Source organism: Pantherophis guttatus, chromosome 4, assembly GCF_059756535.1.
Source record: "Pantherophis guttatus breed Tessera chromosome 4, ASM5975653v1, whole genome shotgun sequence".
Taxonomy (NCBI): domain Eukaryota; kingdom Metazoa; phylum Chordata; class Lepidosauria; order Squamata; family Colubridae; genus Pantherophis; species Pantherophis guttatus.
The window spans coordinates 12,364,455-12,384,291 of record NC_142066.1 but is presented as its reverse complement, the minus strand read 5'-3'; the positions used below and the strand labels follow the sequence as shown (position 1 = coordinate 12,384,291).

At 38.5% G+C, this 19,837-nt stretch overlaps 2 protein-coding genes across 2 annotated transcripts; one reads left to right on the top strand and one right to left on the bottom strand.

The window, feature by feature from the left end:
* Window positions 1-3,230: 3,230 nt before the first annotated feature.
* Window positions 3,231-4,178, bottom strand: LOC132710162 (olfactory receptor 6E1-like). Its single transcript, XM_060685749.2, has one exon. It carries the CDS (start codon window positions 4,176-4,178, stop codon window positions 3,231-3,233), a length of 948 nt encoding a protein of 315 aa, XP_060541732.1.
* Window positions 4,179-15,362: 11,184 nt separating this feature from the next.
* Window positions 15,363-16,316, top strand: LOC117659907 (olfactory receptor 6C1-like). Its single transcript, XM_034407941.3, has one exon. It carries the CDS (start codon window positions 15,363-15,365, stop codon window positions 16,314-16,316), a length of 954 nt encoding a protein of 317 aa, XP_034263832.3.
* The last annotated feature ends 3,521 nt before the right edge of the window (window positions 16,317-19,837 follow it).

Here is a 19,837-nt window from a genome sequence, read left to right as displayed (position 1 = left end):
CACCCCTCTTGCACGAGCTGCACTGGCTCCCAGTGGTCTTCTGGGTGCACTTCAATGTGATGGTTACCATCTTTAAAGCGCTTCATGTCTTAGGACCTGGTTACCTACAGGACCTCATTCTGCCATCGTCTTCCTCCCACCGACCGACACGCTCCCACAGAGAGGGCCTCCTCAGGGTGCCATCGGCCAAACAATGTCAACTGGTGACCCCCAGTGGGAGAGCCTTCTCTGTGGGGGCTCGTGCCCTATGGAATGAATTGCCCCGGACATACGAAAGACCCCCGACCTCTGTGCCTTTCGTCGAGCTCTGAAGACCCTATTATTTCAGCAAGCCGGTCTGATGGGATAAATGATTTTAAATTGGGTTTTTAAAGTGGTTTAAAATGGTTTTAATTGGGAGTTTTAATTTTGGCCAAAGATTGAATTGTTTTAATATGTTTTTTAAATTCTGTCTTCTTTGTTGTTTTATCATGGCTGTTCACCACCCTGAGTCCTTCAGGAGAAGGGCGGTATACAAATACAATAAAAACTAAAAAAAACTAAAAAAAAACTTGGATGAGAAGCGAAACATCTTTGAGGAAAAACAAAGAAAATCCGGTTGGCCTTTGAAAAAGCACCTTTGGGACAACCGTAACCTGGATGACTGAGAATCCAGGCATTTAGCAATAACAGAGTTACAGAATAACAAAAGAGTTGGAAGTGACCTTGGAGGACTTCCAGTCCAGCCCCCCTAGGCAGGAAACCCTATACCATTTCAGACAAATAGTTGTCCAATCTCTTCTTAATATAAAAACTAGGATTTGATTTGATTGGAAGTGTCCCAGCGTTGTTTATCAGATGAGCAGTCAATCAATGTTTTAAATAAGTGGGCTGGGTTTTTAATCACACCAAATCAATTTTCTAGTTAAATGCCAATCTCCCTCTTGACCATTCATGATTCCCAATCTCTCCACCCACTTCTTTTATCCCATCCACCTACTGTATGTAACAGATGGTCCTTTTCCTAGAGAGTTAAGCAGGGAACAGATCTCCTAGGAAGCACAGAGACACTCCTATTATGAGGGACAGGATTGGCGAAATAGTGAAAATGCTCTGTTGAACTATGGATGGCGTGTGACTCACCTAGAATTTTACAACACATATATGTTTTGTGTACAGTATATACTTTGTGTGTGTGTGTGTGTGTGTGTGTGTGTGTGTGTAGAATAGAATAGAATAGAATAGAATAGAATAGAATAGAATAGAATAGAATAGAATAGAATAGAATAGAATAGAATAGAATAGAATAGGAATCTGGAAGCAGTAGTGGGTTTCTACCCTTTCTACCCAGTTCGTGCGAACTGGTAGCGGCGATAGCAGGAGGCTCTGCCCTCCTGCCCAGACATCATCACGGACGTTCTGCGCATGCGCAGAGGTGGTGCACATTTGTGAACCGGTAGCAAAGGTAAGTCAATCCCACTACCAGCTGGAAGGGACCTTGGAGTCTTCTAGTCCAGCCCCCTAATTAAGCAGGAGAACCTATACAATCTCAGACAAGTGATTGTCCAGTCTCTTTTTAAAAACCGCCAGTAATGGAGCATAGGTAGTTAAAATCTATAGGTAGTTAAAAAAAAATAGAAGACCCAATCTGGTGTAGGGGTTAAGTCACCAAGCTAGAAGCTGAAAGATGGTGAGTTCAAGTCTGGCCTTTGGAAGGAAGTTGGGTGGGTGACCTTCAGCCTATCACTCTCTCTCTCTCTCTCTCAACCTTCAGAAGAAGGCAAGGGTAAAACACTTCTGTTTCTGACGTTTGAAAAAAACTTCATGAAATTTTCATGATCTCTCTGTGCTATTATCTTATATTTTCCTGTTAGTCATAGCCATTTTTCTAAATTGTGAAATTGTGAAATAATTTTGCTTATAAATCGGAGGCAAAGCAAATGCATCTGTTAAAACATTACCCTTTAATTCAATGTTTGGGAAGCATAACTTGGGAAGCAGACAAGTTCCTCAAAGAACAATTTTATTGGAGATATCATATTGGCACAAACTGGCCAATATGAATGTTAACAGCAGTCAGAATTGAATTTGCACAACATTGGAAAAGTGTGGAGATCCCTACAGAAGATAATAATAATAATAATAATAATAATAATAATAATAATAATAATAATAATATACTAGAATGTGAAGAAACAAATAGATTAACACTTGAAATTAAAGAGAAGCAAGATACGGAATACTTTGAAATATGGGATTTGTTTTATTGATAGTTAACTAACAGAAACAGAAGTTAGAACATTTAAAAGTGTAAGAGAAGGATTAATTTTACTATGAGGGCTTACTACAATATGTTTGTTATTGATATGAATTAGTATTAATGATTAATAAGTATCAATATTATGACGTGAAAACACTGTTATTATATGACCACTACTAATGAACATTAATACTGGTATTATGATGATGGTGATCATTGCTCAAATTGACTGTAACCAGATAACACACTGTTTATATAGACATTGAAACTGTTATATATATAGCAAAAGTTTAAAAAAAATTAAAAAGAAAAAAGAAAACCGACTCTGAAAGTTCCCGTGGTTTTCACCTGATTAAAAAGTAAAAAACCACCTTGGGCAAAGCATGTGCGCCATTTCCTCCTCTCAGTGGTCCATGAAAGTGCATCTATAGCATGTAGATAATAAAGTTGAAAAAAGGTGAACAACATTTTTACAGAAATATACATATGTTGATGCTGGGTGTGACAAGGAATGGCTGGGAGGGGAGGGGCCAGATGAGACACCCCTTGACGTGAGTGACATTGAGTTGGCCATGCCCACCCGGTCACATGACCACCAAGCCATGCCCACCAAGTCACGCTCACAGAACTGGTAGGGAAAATTTTTAGATTTCACTACTGCTATGTTCCTCCTCTCTAGCCCTTCTTCACACTGTGGCAACCCTGAAGCCTTCAAAATGGCCCCAGCCAGGTTTGCTTCAGAGTTTAGTTTAGTTTAGTTTAGTTTAGTTTATTAAATTTTTATACCGCCCTTCTCCCAGGGGGACTCAGGGCGGTGTACAGCTAAGATAAAACCAACAATACAAAAGTTAAAATCAATTTAAAATTATTAAATAGTTTGGCCGATCGTCTAAGAGTTGACAATGCGATCATTACATCTGAAAACAGCACAATGCCATAACATGTAGAAGTTAAACCTGAATATCAACTTCAAAGTCCCATCAATGACAAATCATCTCAATTTCTTGCAAAACACAACCCATCGTCTCAGTTCAGTCCTCAAAGCATCCTGTACTTGTTTGTTCCTCAAACAATATATGAATGGGATCAAAAGTGGAGCCATGACAGTATTCAAAAGAGCCATTATTTTGTTGAACTCTAATTTGCTGCTGCCTTGGGGTCTTATGTACATGAATATACAACTGATGTATGTGATGGAGACCACACTGATGTGTGAGGCACAAGTGGAGAAAGTCTTCTTCCTCCCTGTAGTTGATGGGATTCTCAGAATTGTAGATATGATTTTGATGTAAGACACAACATTGATAATTAAGGTCCCAAGCAAAGAGAATATGGCAATCACAAAATTAATCAGTTCTAGGAGGCCAGTGTCAACACATGATAGTTTGATTAGGGGTCCATTGTCACAAAAGAAATGATTGACAATGTTGTTAGGACCACAAAATGGCATTTGAAAGAAAAGAATGGATGGAACTAGGATTAGTGACAAACCCCCAATCCAACAACAAAGTACCAGTAAGGAGCAGATTTCTTCATTCATGATGGTTGGATAGTGAAGAGGGTTACAGATGGCTATGTATCGATCAACAGACATTGTGGCCAGGAGAAGGAACTCAGTGGTCCCAAGAACAAAGTGGAGGAACATCTGTGTGAAGCAACCAGCTAAAGAGATGCTCTTGCTGCCGGTGGCCATGTTGGCCAGTGTTTTAGGAATGATGGTACTCACATACCCAATCTCTACCCATGCCACATGTCGGAGGAAAAAATACATCGGGCTATACAGTTGGGCGTTCACCAGTGTGATAATAATAATCAACATGTTTCCTATCAATGTTAAGAGATAAATCCCAAGCAGAATGAGGAAAAGTCCAACGGTAAGTTGATGGTTGTTGGTCAGCCCTAACAAGATGAACTCTCTCACTGTGGTGCTGTTTGCCATTCAGTTCATTCCTGAAAATAGAATGAAATGATAAGAGATTACTACAACTCCAATTTCTAATAAATGCAGTTTCACTACCTTTGATTGTCATCAGATGATTAGTCTAAGGGGCTGCCACAAAGAAGAGGGAGTCAAGCTATTCCCCAAAGCACCTGAGGGTAGGACAAGAAGCAATGAGTGGAAACTAATCAAGGAGAGAAGCAACTTAGAACTAAGGAGAAATTTCCTGACAGAGAGAACAATTAATCAGTGGAATGACTTGTCTTCAGAAGTTGTGAATGCTCCAACACTGGAAGTTTTTAAGAAGATGTTGGACAACCTTTTGTCTGAAGTGGTATAGAGTTTCCTAGAAGACCTCCAATTTCCCTTCCAACTCTGCTATTCTATTAATCTCTGATATAATAAGACATTACGGTTTTAATCATATCAAAGTACTTCTAGTCAATAGTGTAACAGACTCTGAGAAGGCACAGCATATTCTTACCTGTCCAAGTTTATTTACAGTATACTTCTATGGGTACGGTATTTAACTATTTTATATTTTAGAATAACAGAGTTGGAAGGGACCTTGGAGGTCTTCTAGTCCAACCCCCTGCTTAGGCAGGAAACTCTGCACCACATCAGACAAATGGTTAGCCATCATCTTCTTAAAAACTTCCAGTATTGGAGCACCCACAACTTCTGGAGGCAAGTTGTTCCACTGATTTATTGTTCTAACTGTCCAGAAATTTCTCCTTAGTTCTAAGTTGCTTCTCTCCTTGATTAGTTTCCACCCATTGCTTCTTGTCCTGCCCTCAGGTGCTTTGGAGAATAGCTTGACTCCCTCTTCTTTGTGGCAGCCCCTGAGATATTGGAACACAGCTATCATGTCTCCCCTAGGCCTTCTTTTCATTAAACTAGAAATACCCAGTTCCAACAAAAGTTGTTTATATGTTTTAGCCTCCAGTCCCCTAATCATCTTTGTTGCTCTTCTCTGCATATTTGCTCAATACACTCTTCCCAATACTCTCTTCCCATCTCACCTGAGAAAGTCGTTTTTCTCTTTCAGTCAGAAGAAAGTTCACACAAATCTTTCAACTTTTCATACCGCAATTAATAGAATTATCCTAATGTTAAATATGATGGCAATTTCAAACACATATATTCCAAACACGTTTTCATTGTACTGTTATTTGACGTGACACAAGGTAGCATTTCTGAGGGGAAAAAAAACATTTTACAGTAATGTTGTATCTTGAATAATGGATGGTGAATATTGAACAGCCTTTTACCTATACTATGCTAAGTAGCTATTTTTACTAATCTTGTGTTTCAAATTGATAATGTTCCTAATCCTGAAGAAAAGGTGATTCTATCATTCTTCTCAATGGAGCTGCATTCACACAACATACCGTAGTGGCCAAAATTGTGGAAAACCTTTTGGGAAAAGTGTATTTTCTAAAACTAGCTAATAACACCACTTTTTTTTTCAGAGTAATACCATAAAATTATAAATCAATGGAAAGATAATTTAATCAAGAATGTAATGCAAGAACTTTTATGAAGGATTTGCTATTAGAATAGCAGTTACACTATAAAGAAGAAAAATGAAACACGTAGAAAAAACGAGATATACAAAAATTATCACCATAGAAAAAATGAGATATAGAAAAATGATCATGTCGGTTAATACTTAGTTGGGTATCCTTAAGCATGAATTATGGCCTTACCATGTTTTCCCAAGGAGTGAACCAAGTCTTTTAGTTCTGTAGCTGTTATAATGTTAAACCAAGATTGAATGATTTCTTCTATTAACTGGGTTATATTGCTGGAGTTTCAAGATAATTATATTCCACTGCTGGAATGGCCTGGGAATATACAGGGTCTTATTTTGGGGGAAAACACGGTACTGTATATCAGTAAATGAAATTTGGCTTCAGTTTTGTTTCTAAACCAGTCCTAAACATCCTTTACCTAATGTAACAATCTGAAACTTTGCAATCAGTCTCTTGATTTTTGAGAACTGTATTAAAACCCAATATTCTTGAGCCAAGCATTGAAACATTTCCAAAATCCTCCCCATTTCCAATTTACTTTAAAATAGTCATACAAATTTCATGAATTCTATTCTATGTCATTATCTTCTTTCTGCCAGTAAAGCAACCTTCCCGATTGTTAGACAAGATTGAATGTACTGACAAACCGAAAAGAAGGAGAAATTATCCATCAGAATTTTATTCCCTAATTCCAATTTAGGAAAAGATAATATTCACCATTCAGAGTGCCTTTGGAAAGATTCTTGGTTCGCAGGACCAAGGACCAGGACAATTTTTCTGCATGCATGCCTTCCATATCTTTTTATGGCAATGAACGTAGAAGTAACTTCTTATAAGCCACGGAGATAATTATTATTTTGAAACAGATGGTGTAAAAGGTATTCAGGATTGGCTTGCAAAGATCCCTCAGGGATTCCTGAAGCAGTGAAGAAATGCATTACAGGGAAATCTGTAATAGGTAGTCTATGTCTGTTTCCTCTATTGATGTCAAACCCAAAGACAGGCAAAATCATTGTGTGCACGTCCCTCCTGTATTGTGCTTTATTTTGGCAATACCGCATGCAACTTTAATTGTGGTACCAATAAAGGAGAATATTTGTAGCTCAGGGTTAAAATGAGGGGTCCTTGGTGCTCTCTGAGCTTGCTTGTTTTCCTGCAGACGTTTCGTTGCCCAAACTTGGTGCTAGTCATCAGTGCTAGTGCAAGAAAACAACTTTAGCTGTGATTTGGTTCTGCCTTTGCACAACCGCTGTGATTTGTAAACCATGATCTAAGGTTTGTTATTTTTGGCAGCATAGAATGCAAATGGTGTTATTGTGTTTTCCTGAAAATACGGCCTATCTCCAAAGTAAATCCTAGCTTGATTTTTACATGTGTGCCCAATATAAGCCCTATCCCCAAAAATAAGACCCCACCCACTCCTGGGTGCACGGGTAAAAATTAAGCTAAGGCAGGGATGGGGAGGTGGAGCTGTTTGGAATATTCATGTTCATATTGATTAATATACAAAAAAGATTGTTATATAACTGATTGATTTATATTAAAATGTTGAATTTATATTAAACAACTGTAATATTACATAATTAACCAATGTGAGGATGGATATAAAAATAGATGACAATGGGAAGGGGTATAATATAGAATAGAAGGGAAAAATTGAATTTGATTAAGATTAGAGATGAAGATGAAGGGTAATATTGGTTTTTTACAAAAATAGATGAGGAATAAATATGGCAAAAAGGAAATATAGAAATTGTAAATTTAATTGAAATGACTAAACACTGTTTAAATTTGTGAACCGGCCAAATACTCTGTTCAAAGAAAATACATTGTATGTTTGTATGTGTGTTTCTAATTATTGTTATATATTCATATTTGTTCTCTTTTATTCTTTAAAGTTTAACAATTCATTCTTTATCTTAATATCTTTATATTTGTTTGGGGTTGGCTTTCTTCCCTTTCATCTTTTTTATTGTACAGCAATCTTTCTCCTCAAACCTACCACCTCTCTCTTTTCTTTCCTTCTTACTTTCTCTTCCCCCCATCTTCTTCTCCTCCCTACTTCCTCTTCCTTTCTCCTTCTCCTCCTCTCTTCCTCCCTCTCTTACCCTCACTCCTACTCTAATTTCCCTTCCCTTCCTTCATCCCTCTCTATTGCTGTATCCTTTTATGCATATGGACTACTCAGAGGGCTGAAAAAATTATTTCTGACTGGTCCTCACACTTTTGACCAGTCCTCGAACTTACGACTGTCCTCACATTTTACGTTTTTGCCCTATCTTGTCACCATGGTGAAGAGAAGCAGTTGTGAAATGAGTGACACGGTTGTTAAGAATGCTACAATGGGCATAAATGATGACCAGTCATAAGTGCGAAGACCGGTCAAAAGTGCGAGGACCAGTCAGAAATGACTTTTTTCAGCCCTCTGTAGTCCGTATGCAGATAGCCACGCCCACCGGTCACATGACCAGCTAGCCATGCCCACCCAGTCACATGACCAGCTAGCCACGCCCACCCGGTCACATGACCAACAAGCCACACCCCCAACTAAGCCACGCCCACAGAACCAGTTGTTAAAAAAATTGAATCCCACCGCTGACTGGAGGTTTTTAAAGAAGAGATTAAACATGTCTGAAATGTTATATAGTTTCCAGGCTGAGTAGGGGGCTAGGCTAAAAGACCCCTTCCAATTCTGTTGTTCTGTTAGGAAAGTCAGAGGATGCGATTTCCAAACCAAGACTATTTTTTTTTTCTGGCTATAGACCAGTATGTTGGATAGATGGATCTTCATCACTGGAGGCTTTCAAGAAGAGATTGGACTACCATTTGTCAGAAATGGTGTAGGGTCTCCTGCTTGGAGGATCTACAAGGTCTCTTCCAACTCTGTTAATCTGTTAATCCCTTATTTTCTTTTGGGTGATTGATTCCATTACAAACAATAAAAAGACATTTATGCCTATAGATCATATCTTAATAATTCAAAAATGGGATAACTGTTTCCCAGTTACTCTTTTTTTTTATTGAAAAGTTTTACAAAAATTACAAAAAAAAATTTCCCCCTGTTCCCCCCACCCTTTCCCCCCCTTCATCCCCCCCTCCCCCCCGACTTCCCAGAGCAAAATACAAGGTATTTCATTTAATCAAACATAAACTAGATTAATCTACTTATCCTCAAAGTACTGCCTCCCCCACTGAAACCTTAACTCCACTACAGATAACCAAATACTTCTAATACTAACATTCATTTATAAGCTATTTGATATTTTCTTGTCTGATACTTATTTTGAATATAATCAATCCATCTTCTCCATTCCGATACGTATCTTTCTTGCGTGTGGTCCTTCAAGTACGCTGAGATTTTCGTCATTTCTGCTAGGTTAGTTACTTTCAATATCCACTCTTCAATAGTAGGGAAAGAGTCCTTCTTCCAATATTTACCAGCAGCCTAGCTGCTGATATTAAATTCAAAATCAGTTTAGTCTCTGAAACTGTACAGTCCGTAATTATACCCAATAGAAACAATTGAGGAGTAAATTTCAACCTTTTTTTCAAAATGTTCTGCATCACCCACCAAATTTTTATCCAAAATGCCTTGATTTCCTTACAAGTCCACCATATATGATAATAGGTTGCATCATTACATTCACATCTCCAACATTTAGCTTGCAAATTCGGGTACATACATGATAATTTTTTAGGATCTAAGTGCCATCTGTAAAACATTTTATAAAAATTCTCTCTCAGATTTTGTGCTTGCGTAAATTTTCTTAGGTGGTTCCAAAGTTGGAGGTAAACCCCCAAGATCCAAATCTTCTTCCATAATAATTCCTCCTGTTTCCCAGTTACTCTTATTAGAGTAAAAAGATCTGGCTTCTATTTATGGCTTCTGTTTGTCTCTAGTAACTTTTTTTTTTCTATTTAAATTCTTTGCATCAGTGGTGGGTTTCAAAAATTTTTTACTACCAGTTCTGTGGGTGTGGTTTGGTGGGCGTGTCTTGGTGGGCTTGGCAGGGGAAGGATGCTGTAAAATCTCCATTCCCACCCCGCTCCAGGGGAAGGATACTGTAAACTCTCCATTCCCTCCCCACTCCAGGAGAAGGTTACTGCAAAATCCCCATATCCTCTTGATCAGCTGGGACTTGGGAGGCAGAGACTAGATGGGGGCGGGGCCAGTCAGAATTTCTGCTACCCGTTCTCCAGAACTGGTCAGAACCTGCTGAAACCCACCTCTGCTTTGCATGCTCCATTAAAATAAGTGGAGGAAGGAAACTGCAGGAAAAGAGGCTGTAATGAGAACATAAGTTAACTTAATTTGTGGTATATGGAGATCCAGTTCTATTTAAAATAAGCACATTGACATTAATGATGCATTAAGTTGTGGTTAACTATTTTTATTGATTTTTGTCTAGAGTGATTCCACATACTGATATTTACTATACAGACGCTTCCCATTGATTTCATAGTAAAGACTATATAAAAGGATTGCAGTAAGATTTTGACTTGTAACGATATATGAAATGCAGTTTATTAAGCCATTGCAAGCCCTTCTATCTAATTCTTACTTTCTTTATTAACTATAGTAAAACAAAGTAAACTGAAGGGCCTCTGTGGACCATAAAAGTTTCCTATTATAAGTTCTTAACCTGTTAATTAATTTTCTGGGGAATAAGAGAAAGAAACGAAGTTATTAAACTTCTTGCTTGACTTTCAGTAACCTTAATTGAGAGCAAGAAATTAGAAACCCAGGTTTAATTCTCATACACTGTGGAATAAACCAATTTCTTTTTAAAAAAATTTCCTCTATTATAAAATACACACAGTTTTTTCTATTTTTATTTTATTAAAAAAAAAAGTTAAAATACAAAACTCCAAAAAATGTAACAGAAGCAAACAAACACCCCCCCACACACACACAAAACAAACAAGACATTATTAGGGTGCATTAAAAAACCATTAATACAAAGATGATTAGGGGACTGGAGGCTAAAACATAAGAAGAACAATTGCAGGAACTGGGTAAGTCTAGTTTAATGAAAAGAAGGACTAGGGGAGACATGATAGCAGTGTTCCAATATCTCAGGGGCTGCCACAAAGAAGAGGGAGTCAAGCTATTCTTCAAAGCACCTGAGGGTAGGACAAGAAGCAATGGGTGGACTTCCGGTTGACGTCACGGCGATATCAGACACAGGGAACGGGTCTCCGCGTTCCCTGTGCTGAATTCCCCCTGTTTGTGGGCTCTAAGATGAGCCAAAGCTGCCTTGTAGGGGCAGTGAAGCAAAGAGGGCTGCCCTATGAGGTTGCGTGTCAGGTTCCAAACAGAAGGAAATAAAAGGAGACAAACCTGGATGGCTGCTACCTTAGTTTAATCACTTCTTGGCACTCACTGACAATCACAGATGAAAATCTTGTTAGGGCTACTGCCCTGTGCTTCCCACCAACATTTATCCATTAGTTATCACCACCCAACCAATCACACGTGCTGCTCCCTCCCATGTGACCCGGAAGTTGGCTTATGTTTAATTCTTGGGTATTTACAACCAGCATCTAAGCAGTTAATTTACTTTTGTATTTACAACCAGCATTTAAACAGTTAATTCACTTGAGTATTTACAACCAGCATCTAAACAGTTAATCCACTTGTTATTTCCGACTGGCCATGATGATGTCACCCCCCAGCTATTCCGTCCCGTCAATCCTATCACTTCCTGGGAGGCTCGACGAAGCAGATGCTGGGTTGAAATGAGGTTTGTGCGTTCCTTCCCCCAAGAATGGCAGCTCCATGCCGACAGCACACTGGAGCTGATATTGTGAAAAGTCGCAGCTCTCCTGTCTGACCCGGGATTCTTTTTCCCTCTCAGCCATGGAGAGGAGAAGAAACATCCTAAAGATGGCTGCCACAAAGGTGGGACAACCGAGGAACAGCTAAGACGGGGGCTGGAGCGAAGTAGGTGAACAGTGACTGGAGCTGAGGGGGAGGATTCCTTTTTGCCTTAAACTTAACCCCAAGGAATAATTTAGAACGATGTGCTCAGAATAATTTGTTAAAACAGCATCTAAGCATTCTGAGAAAATACCAGACTGGAAGTGAAAGGTGCAAGAGAGAAAAATAATGAATTTTGAGAAAGTTGGACTCTTAAACTGGGAAGATGTGGTACTGGGAAGGCATTTTAAAATGCTGGAATCATATACCTACAAAACTTATTCTGCTTTTATAATGGATTTATAACTAAAATGATGGACTATTGGTAATACTGAAATTTAAGTTGAGAGTGCCACCTGCTGACAAAAGGAAAAATTACAAATCTGAGAATACCTATATGAAGGACTATGAAAATGTGAAAATGTTTACTGGATTATCCCTAACTATCCCATGACTACTGGAGACTTAAATTCAAAAATAAGGATGCTGTTTAATTGAAGGGACCCCTGAGTGTTATGCTAGAAGATTGAACCTGTAAAGGGGATGCAGAGGGGCTTTTGATAAACTCTGGAACTATTTAAATGGAACTGATTGTATACCTATGGGATATAAAGAGCTGTGATTAGTGCACTCCTTGAAGGGCAACTTAAGGACTGAATAAATAGTTCTTGGACTGCTGGACAAAAGTGGAATTGTTTAAAACAAAATAAGATGCTTTATAAGGAAGAAATGAGTGGAACTTTGAAGGAGATGGTGTTACTCTTTCAAAACACAAAGGATATCATGGAGAAAGGATTTAAGGAGATTATGGAAAAAATGGAAAATACTATACAAGGGATGATGATAAAGATCAAGACACCCAGGAAAAGGAGGAGCCAACAGAAGAAATGGAGGAAAGGATTGAGCCAAAGAACCAGAGAATAAAAGAAGACGACAAGGAGGAGATAACAATGAAAATAATAGTGACTGATGAATTAAATGAGGGGTGAAACAAGAGAGTTGAAAAGAGAATTGGAGATACAGGAAGATACTCTTGAAAGGGAGATGGGGGCCTGGGTAGAAATTTTGGAAGCTAGGCAGTGGAAGAGGGTAGAGGTGGGAGAAATATCTAGATTGAACAGCCAAGAAGTAGATGCAGACAGAGATAAAGATCCAAAAGAGGAATATGGGAAGCAAGTCAAAAAAAGCATAGCAATTAAAGTATTGAAGTGGGCAAGAGATGATAGATAGATGATTTTTCCTTTTTGTTGTTATTCTGATTTGTTTTTCTTTTTCTCTCGCTTTCTTTTCTTTTTTTAGGTAGGTGGCATGACTAGAAGTTAGGTAGGATAGAAAGAAAACGTTTTTTAATAAAAGGTGACATGATTAAAAGTTAGAATAAGAGATAGAAATAAGAGAAAGGGGAATATTAGTGTATACACTTTTATATAATAAAATAAAAGCAATAACAAGAAAACAAGGAATAATTGGATAATGACAGACTGCAACTTAATATAAATGTGTATTATTAATAGAAATATATAAGTTGATTGAATGTAATAACTATGATTAATTCTACTAGTTTTATTCATGTTAGAATGTATGACACTGAAGTACCACACCGTTCACACATTGATATGTTTGTAAAAAAAGAAATTTCCTGACAGTTAGAACAACTTGCCTCCAGAGGTTGTGAATGCTCCAACACCGGAAGTTTTTAAGAAGAGGTTGGACAACCATTTGTCTGAAGTGGTGTAGGGTTTCCTGCTTAAGCAGGGGGTTGGACTAGAAGACCTCCATGGTCCCTTCCAACTCTGATATTCTATTCTATACATATTATCAGTGTTGGATTCAAATTATTTTATTACCGGTTCTGTGCCATGGCTTGGTGGTCATAGCTTGGTGGTAATGTGACTGGGTGGGTGTGGCCAACTCAATATCACTCATGTTGAGGGACGCTTTGCCTCGCCTGGCCCACAAAAGCCTCTTCTATTCTATCCACTTATTTCCCTCAGGCATGGTCCACAGAAGCCTCTGCTATCCTATTCCCTTATTTCCCTCAGGCTTGGTCCACAAAAGCCTCTGCTATCCTATCCGCTTATTTCCCTCAGGCTTGGTCCGCAAAAACCTCTGTTATCCTATTCCCTTATTTCCCTCAGGCTTGGCCCACAAAAGCCTCTGCTATCCTATTCCCTTATTTCCCTCAGGCTTGGTCCACAAAAGCCTCTGCTATCCTATCCGCTTATTTCCCTCAGGCTTGGTCCGCAGAAACCTCTGTTATCCTATTCCCTTATTTCCCTCAGGCTTGGCCCACAAAAGCCTCTTCTATCCTATCTGCTTATTTCTCTCAGGCTTGGTCCACAAAAGCCTCTTCTATCCTATCTGCTTATTTCTCTCAGGCTAGGTCCACAGAAACCTCTGCTATCCTATTCCCTTATTTCCCTCAGGCTTGGCCCACAAAAGCCTCTGCTATCCTATCCGCTTATTTCCCTCAGGCTTGGCCCACAAAAGCCTCTGCTATCCTATCTGCTTATTTCCCTCAGGCTTGGCCCACAAAAGCCTCTTCTATCCTATCTGCTTATTTCTCTCAGGCTTGGTCCACAGAAGCCTCTGCTATCCTTTCCCCTTATTTTCCTCAGGCTTAGCCCACAAAAGCCTCTGCTATCCTATTCCCTTATTTCCCTCAAGCTTGGCTCACCCAAACCTCTCCTCTTTTTCCTGCTTCCCCCCCCTTTTTTCCTTTCCCCAACAAGCCTCTCCTTCCTTCCCTTCCTTCCTCCCCCTCCTCCCAAACCCTCCTTTTATTCCCCCCTCCCCCCTGCTACAATACATTTCTGTGAAGGAGTCAGAGAGAACTTTTACCTTCCTATCACCACATCCTTGCATTCATTATTTAAACTTTGCTTCTGAACCACAGTACAGCCTACCATTTAATAGCAATTTTTAAAGATGTTTCAACTGGAATTTTTATTAAGGGAAACACATGGGCACATAGATCTTGAGGTGCCTGGATTTCAGACTATGATCAACGTCTATTTTAGAGTTTTGTGACTGATGAACCATGTAATTTGAATGTATATTACATATTCCAAAAGATTTGTTTGCTTAAAGGGCCAACGAAATAAATAACTTAAAAGCACAATGCAGTGTAGAACAAAAAAGTCACATTCTTTGAACATATACAGTATTTTTATATAAAACTCTTTTATATTTTTTTTTTCAAAATGTACCCATATACATAAAGTAGCCACGCAGTACAAATCAATTCTTTAAACATAGTTAGAACTGGAGGAGAAATCATTTTGATTCATATTTTGTAATGAATTTATGAATAGTTAAGACTCGCACAATGTAAAATATCCACAGCAATTATTGTCCTTCAGTATTTTCATTTTTCAAGTTTGTACTTCAATGTTTAGAAAAATGAAAATGTAAAAGAATGTGATAGTTAGGAAAAAGAAAAGGCAGATTCCTGGTAGTTGAAAATAACAGAAAATCATTTCACATTTTCCTAAAATTAAGCAACCTACGGTGTATGGATTCATCCCATGCTTTATATTTCTACAGGAGACAATCATTCTAACGAGATAGAGATCTGAGCATCAGTAGAAGACAAAAAGAACTTGAAGGAATTGAGGCATAATGAAATTCTGGTCACAGCAGAGATTTAAAGGCAACATAACTCAGAGGAATATTAATATTACATGAAAAAAATCTTCTAGCAATTTCTGATCCAGTTCTTTAGTAATAATGAAAAGTAATGAAACAAGAACCAGCGAGTTCATGCTTCTTGGTTTCACCGACATTCGGATACTACAACTCCTGTTCTTCGTCATCCTTCTCTTTTCCTACTTTTCCACAATTACTGCAAATGCTGTGATTATCACCCTGGCTAATATAGACTACCGGCTACAGACTCCAATGTATTTCTTCCTCTGGAATTTTTCTATTTTGGAAATTGGATTTACCACGGCTGTCACCCCTCAAACCTTGTCACATTTGCTGACTGGCCATAAAAACATTCCCTACGTTGGTTGCATGATACAGTTTTTCGTGTATCTTCATCTGGGTACCACAGAGTTCTTGCTCTTAGCTGTCATGTCCTATGATCGATACCTGGCCATCTGTAACCCCTTACACTACCCATCCATCATGCACAAGAGTTTATGCACCTTGCTGGTTTTCAGTTGCTGGATGGGAAGTTTCCTCCTCCTCATTGGTCCCTATCTGATCTTCCTACAGCTTCCAATGTGCGACTCAAACATCCTGGACCATTTCTTCTGTGACAAGACACCATTGTTCCAACTCTTATGTGGGGACACGAGAGTTCTTGAACTTTTTGGGTTCATCACTGCTGCACTTTCCTTGCTGGGGACTTTGAGCATTTCAGTGGCTTTCTATATCAACATAATTAAAACCATCTTGTCTATCCCATCTGCTACAGGGAGAAAGAAGGCATTTTCCACTTGCGCTTCTCACTTCATTGTTGTGTCCATCACCTACGGGAGCTGCATCTTCCTTTATATCAGCCCATCCCAAGCAAGCAAAGTGGAGTTTGGCAAAATAGTGGCCATTCTCAACACAATTGTTTCCCCTTTGCTCAATCCTTTCATCTACAGCTTGAGAAACCAACAAGTTCAGGAGGCTTTGAAAGACCTGTTGAGACAGTTTGTCATTTTTATTAAAGGTTCAAGGAAAACCTGAATACACCATTCCTTCTGAACTTGGTATATCTGATCTTTTGTTCAAAGTGCTGAAAAATATCGATTTACTAGTAGCTGGATACCTGTGCTTCGCTACGAAACTAGGTGATCGGGCTTGATAAATTGACAGTTAAAGCTTGAAAATTAATGAGTAGTTACGATTGACATTTAAAGCTTGAAAATTTATATAGAATGTGTAACTCCTTAGCATCAGAGCATGTTAATGTAAGGCAACTGGCAGTTGGAACAGAGTTCTTTTCAGGTGGGGAGGGGGAGTAGAATGTCTAACTCCTTAGCATCAGAGCATGTTAATATAATACTGTATAATAAATACTAATGATCTGATGGTCATTTCAAAAAATCCTTTCTTAGCGAGCACCTAGAAGCCAAGAGTGCCAAGTTTCAAGTTTGTAGGCTTTACAGTTCTGGAGATTTCATGATGAGTGAATGGTACTTGGCTTATATCTATATATCTATATATCTATATCTATACATCTATATCTATATTTATATGTATGTATGTATGTATATGTATATGTATATGTATATGTATATGTATATGTATATGTATATGTATATGTATATGTATATGTATATAGATTTGGGACTTTGGAGTAGCATTTCCTATTGCCAAAGCTCAATGGTTGAAACTGCTAATCCATTGAAGTTGTCCAGCACTCTGGAAAATGGGGTCTTCATACACTATTACACATAAGTGTCATTGGGTTTTTTAAATTTCTTTCTTTTCCCCTAAATCTTAAGACTAGAGAGGGATTTTTCAAAGTTGGGAGTTGAGGAAAGAGAATTTACCTGGAACACCTGAATGTTTTAGACCAGTGGTTCTCAACCTGTGGGTCGCGACCCCTTCTAAGACAATTGAAAATATGTGTTTTCTGATGGCCTTAGGCGACCCCTGTGAAAGGGTCATTTGACCCCCAAAGGGGGGTCAAATGACCCTTTCACAGGGGTCGCCTAAGACCATAAGAAAACACATATTTTCAATGGTCTTAGAAATAATTTTATGGTTGGGGGTCACCACAACATGAGGAACTGTATTAAAGGGTCACGGCATTAGGACGGTTGAGAATCACTGTTTTTAGACCATAGAATTGTAGAGATAGAAGGGACTTTGGAGGTCTTTTAGTCTAACCCTCTGCTCAAGGCAAGAGATCTTATCCCCTTCCAATCAAAAGGTTGTCCAGTCTACTTTTGAAAACCTCCAGTGATGGAGCACCCACAACCATAAGAGGCAAGTTATTCCACTGCCTAATAGTTTTTATTATGAGAAAACATCTCCTTACTTCCAGGTTGGCTCTTTATTTAACGAGCTTCCTCCTTTCTGTGGTCCATCCCATAAACTACACATTGATATGTCCAAATTTATTTTTCAAGAATGTTTCCACTCATGTTGGTTCTATCTAAGTGGCCATCCCACAGGGGTCCCATGCAGCTGTCACAGAATCAATGCTCCGTGACATTTAATCGCCCCACTATTACATTCACACAGATAACACCTTCCCAGAGATCTTTGGTTTTACTATGGAAGGTTGAGATTGGCCACCATTCCAAACCACTGTTGGGCTGAGCCCTGCCTCCTAAGGGTGAGTGTGTAAAAAGCAATTGGTGATTGTGTGGAATCAAGACTAAGATGGCCATGGACATGTTTGTCTTGGAAAGAGGTGGAATAAAATGTTATTGAAGAGAACATGGTTGGACAAATCAGAACCCCTCAATAGCCATTCTGAAGAAAGCTAACATTACTGAGCTGTAAAAAAGAAAATGAGTTGAGACTCTAAAAAGATTACAGAGAAGAGCAACAAAGATGATTAGGGAATCGGAGGTCAAGAATGTTGCAATTGGGCATGTCTAGTTTAATGAAAAGAAGGACCAGGAGTGACATGATAGTCCTTTTCCAATATCTCAGGGGCTCCTACAAAGAAGAGATGGGTTGACTTATTCTCAAAAGCACCTGAGGGCAGGACAAGAAGCAATGGATGGAAACTAATCAAGAAGAGAAGCAACTTAGAACTAAGGAGAAATTTCCTGACTGTTAGAACAATTAACATGTGGAACAGCTTGCCTGCAGAAGTTGTGAATGCCCCAACACTGGAAATTTTTAAGAAGATGTTGGATAACCATTTGTCTGAAATGGTATAAGGTTTCCTGACTGAGCAGGGGATTTGACTAGAAGAAGACCATCAAGGTCCCTTCCAACTCTGTTATTCTGGGATATGAGGAGATGGGTTCTCTCCCAAGAATTCATCTTTGGAAGTTCTCTGTTTAAGAAATCACATATTCTATGTATAACTTCATACAGAAGAAACACAAACATATCTGTGTAGTAAACCCTCGGTTTAACTACTTAGGAGGGGAGGAGGAGACCTGTCCATTGCAATCTAGCTGTCCATTAAATACAAATGTATGAAACTGGCCAAAGTTACTTGATGTGGCTATTGGACTAATTATTTGACCCAATCTCCCCCTATGCTTCCTGCTCCCCCTCTGCCCATCTTTTTCATTCATATTACTATTCTTATATTTTTATTGTTATTGTTTTATCACGTTGCTATTGTTATAGTTACATTTACTGATATAAGCCACTCAGAGTAGCCCCATGGCAACATAGGCAACAAATAAATATTTAATTCCACAAATGATGTACATTAATGCAAACAGATAAACAATTCTTGTGCCTTGTTTCTGTAACTGTATGTACATACACATACACACACAGACACAGACAATAAAATAATGCTTTTATGTAGTTGTCTTAAGTCAGTTTATGATGCAGTGGGTAAAAATGGAGCCCAGACTTCAGTCCTATAAACAGATAGGTGTGGGTTTATATAAACCTCTTATTCTACGTAGGATAGATAATAGATAGATGATAGATTAGATGATAGATAGATAGATAGATAGATAGATAGATAGATAGATAGAAAGATGGATGATAGAAAATAGATAACTGATAGATAATAGATGACAGAAAACAGAAAATAGATAAATGATAGATAATAGAGGATGATAGATAGATAGATGGATGGATAGATGATAGATAAATGATAGAAAATAGATACATGATAGATGACAGGCAGGCACGCAGAGATAGGAAATAGATAGATAGATAGATAGATAGATAGATAGATAGATAGATAGGAGATAGATAGATAGATAGATAGATAGATAGATAGATAGATAGATAGATGAGAGAGAGATAGGCAGCCAAAAAAAACAATGCAATCCTAAATTGCATTAACAGACAGATACAATCAAGATCAAGGGAGGTACTAATACCACTCTATGAAGCCTTAGTAAGACCACACCTAGGATACTGCATCCAGTTTTGGTCACCACACTATAAAAAAGATGTTGAGACTCTAGAAAAAGTGCGGATGAGAGCAAGCAGGATGATTAGGGGACTGGAGACTAAAACATATGAAAAACGATTACAGGAACTGGGCGTGGCTAGTCTAGTGAAGAGAAGGACCAGGGGAGACATGATAGCAGTGTTCCAATATTTGA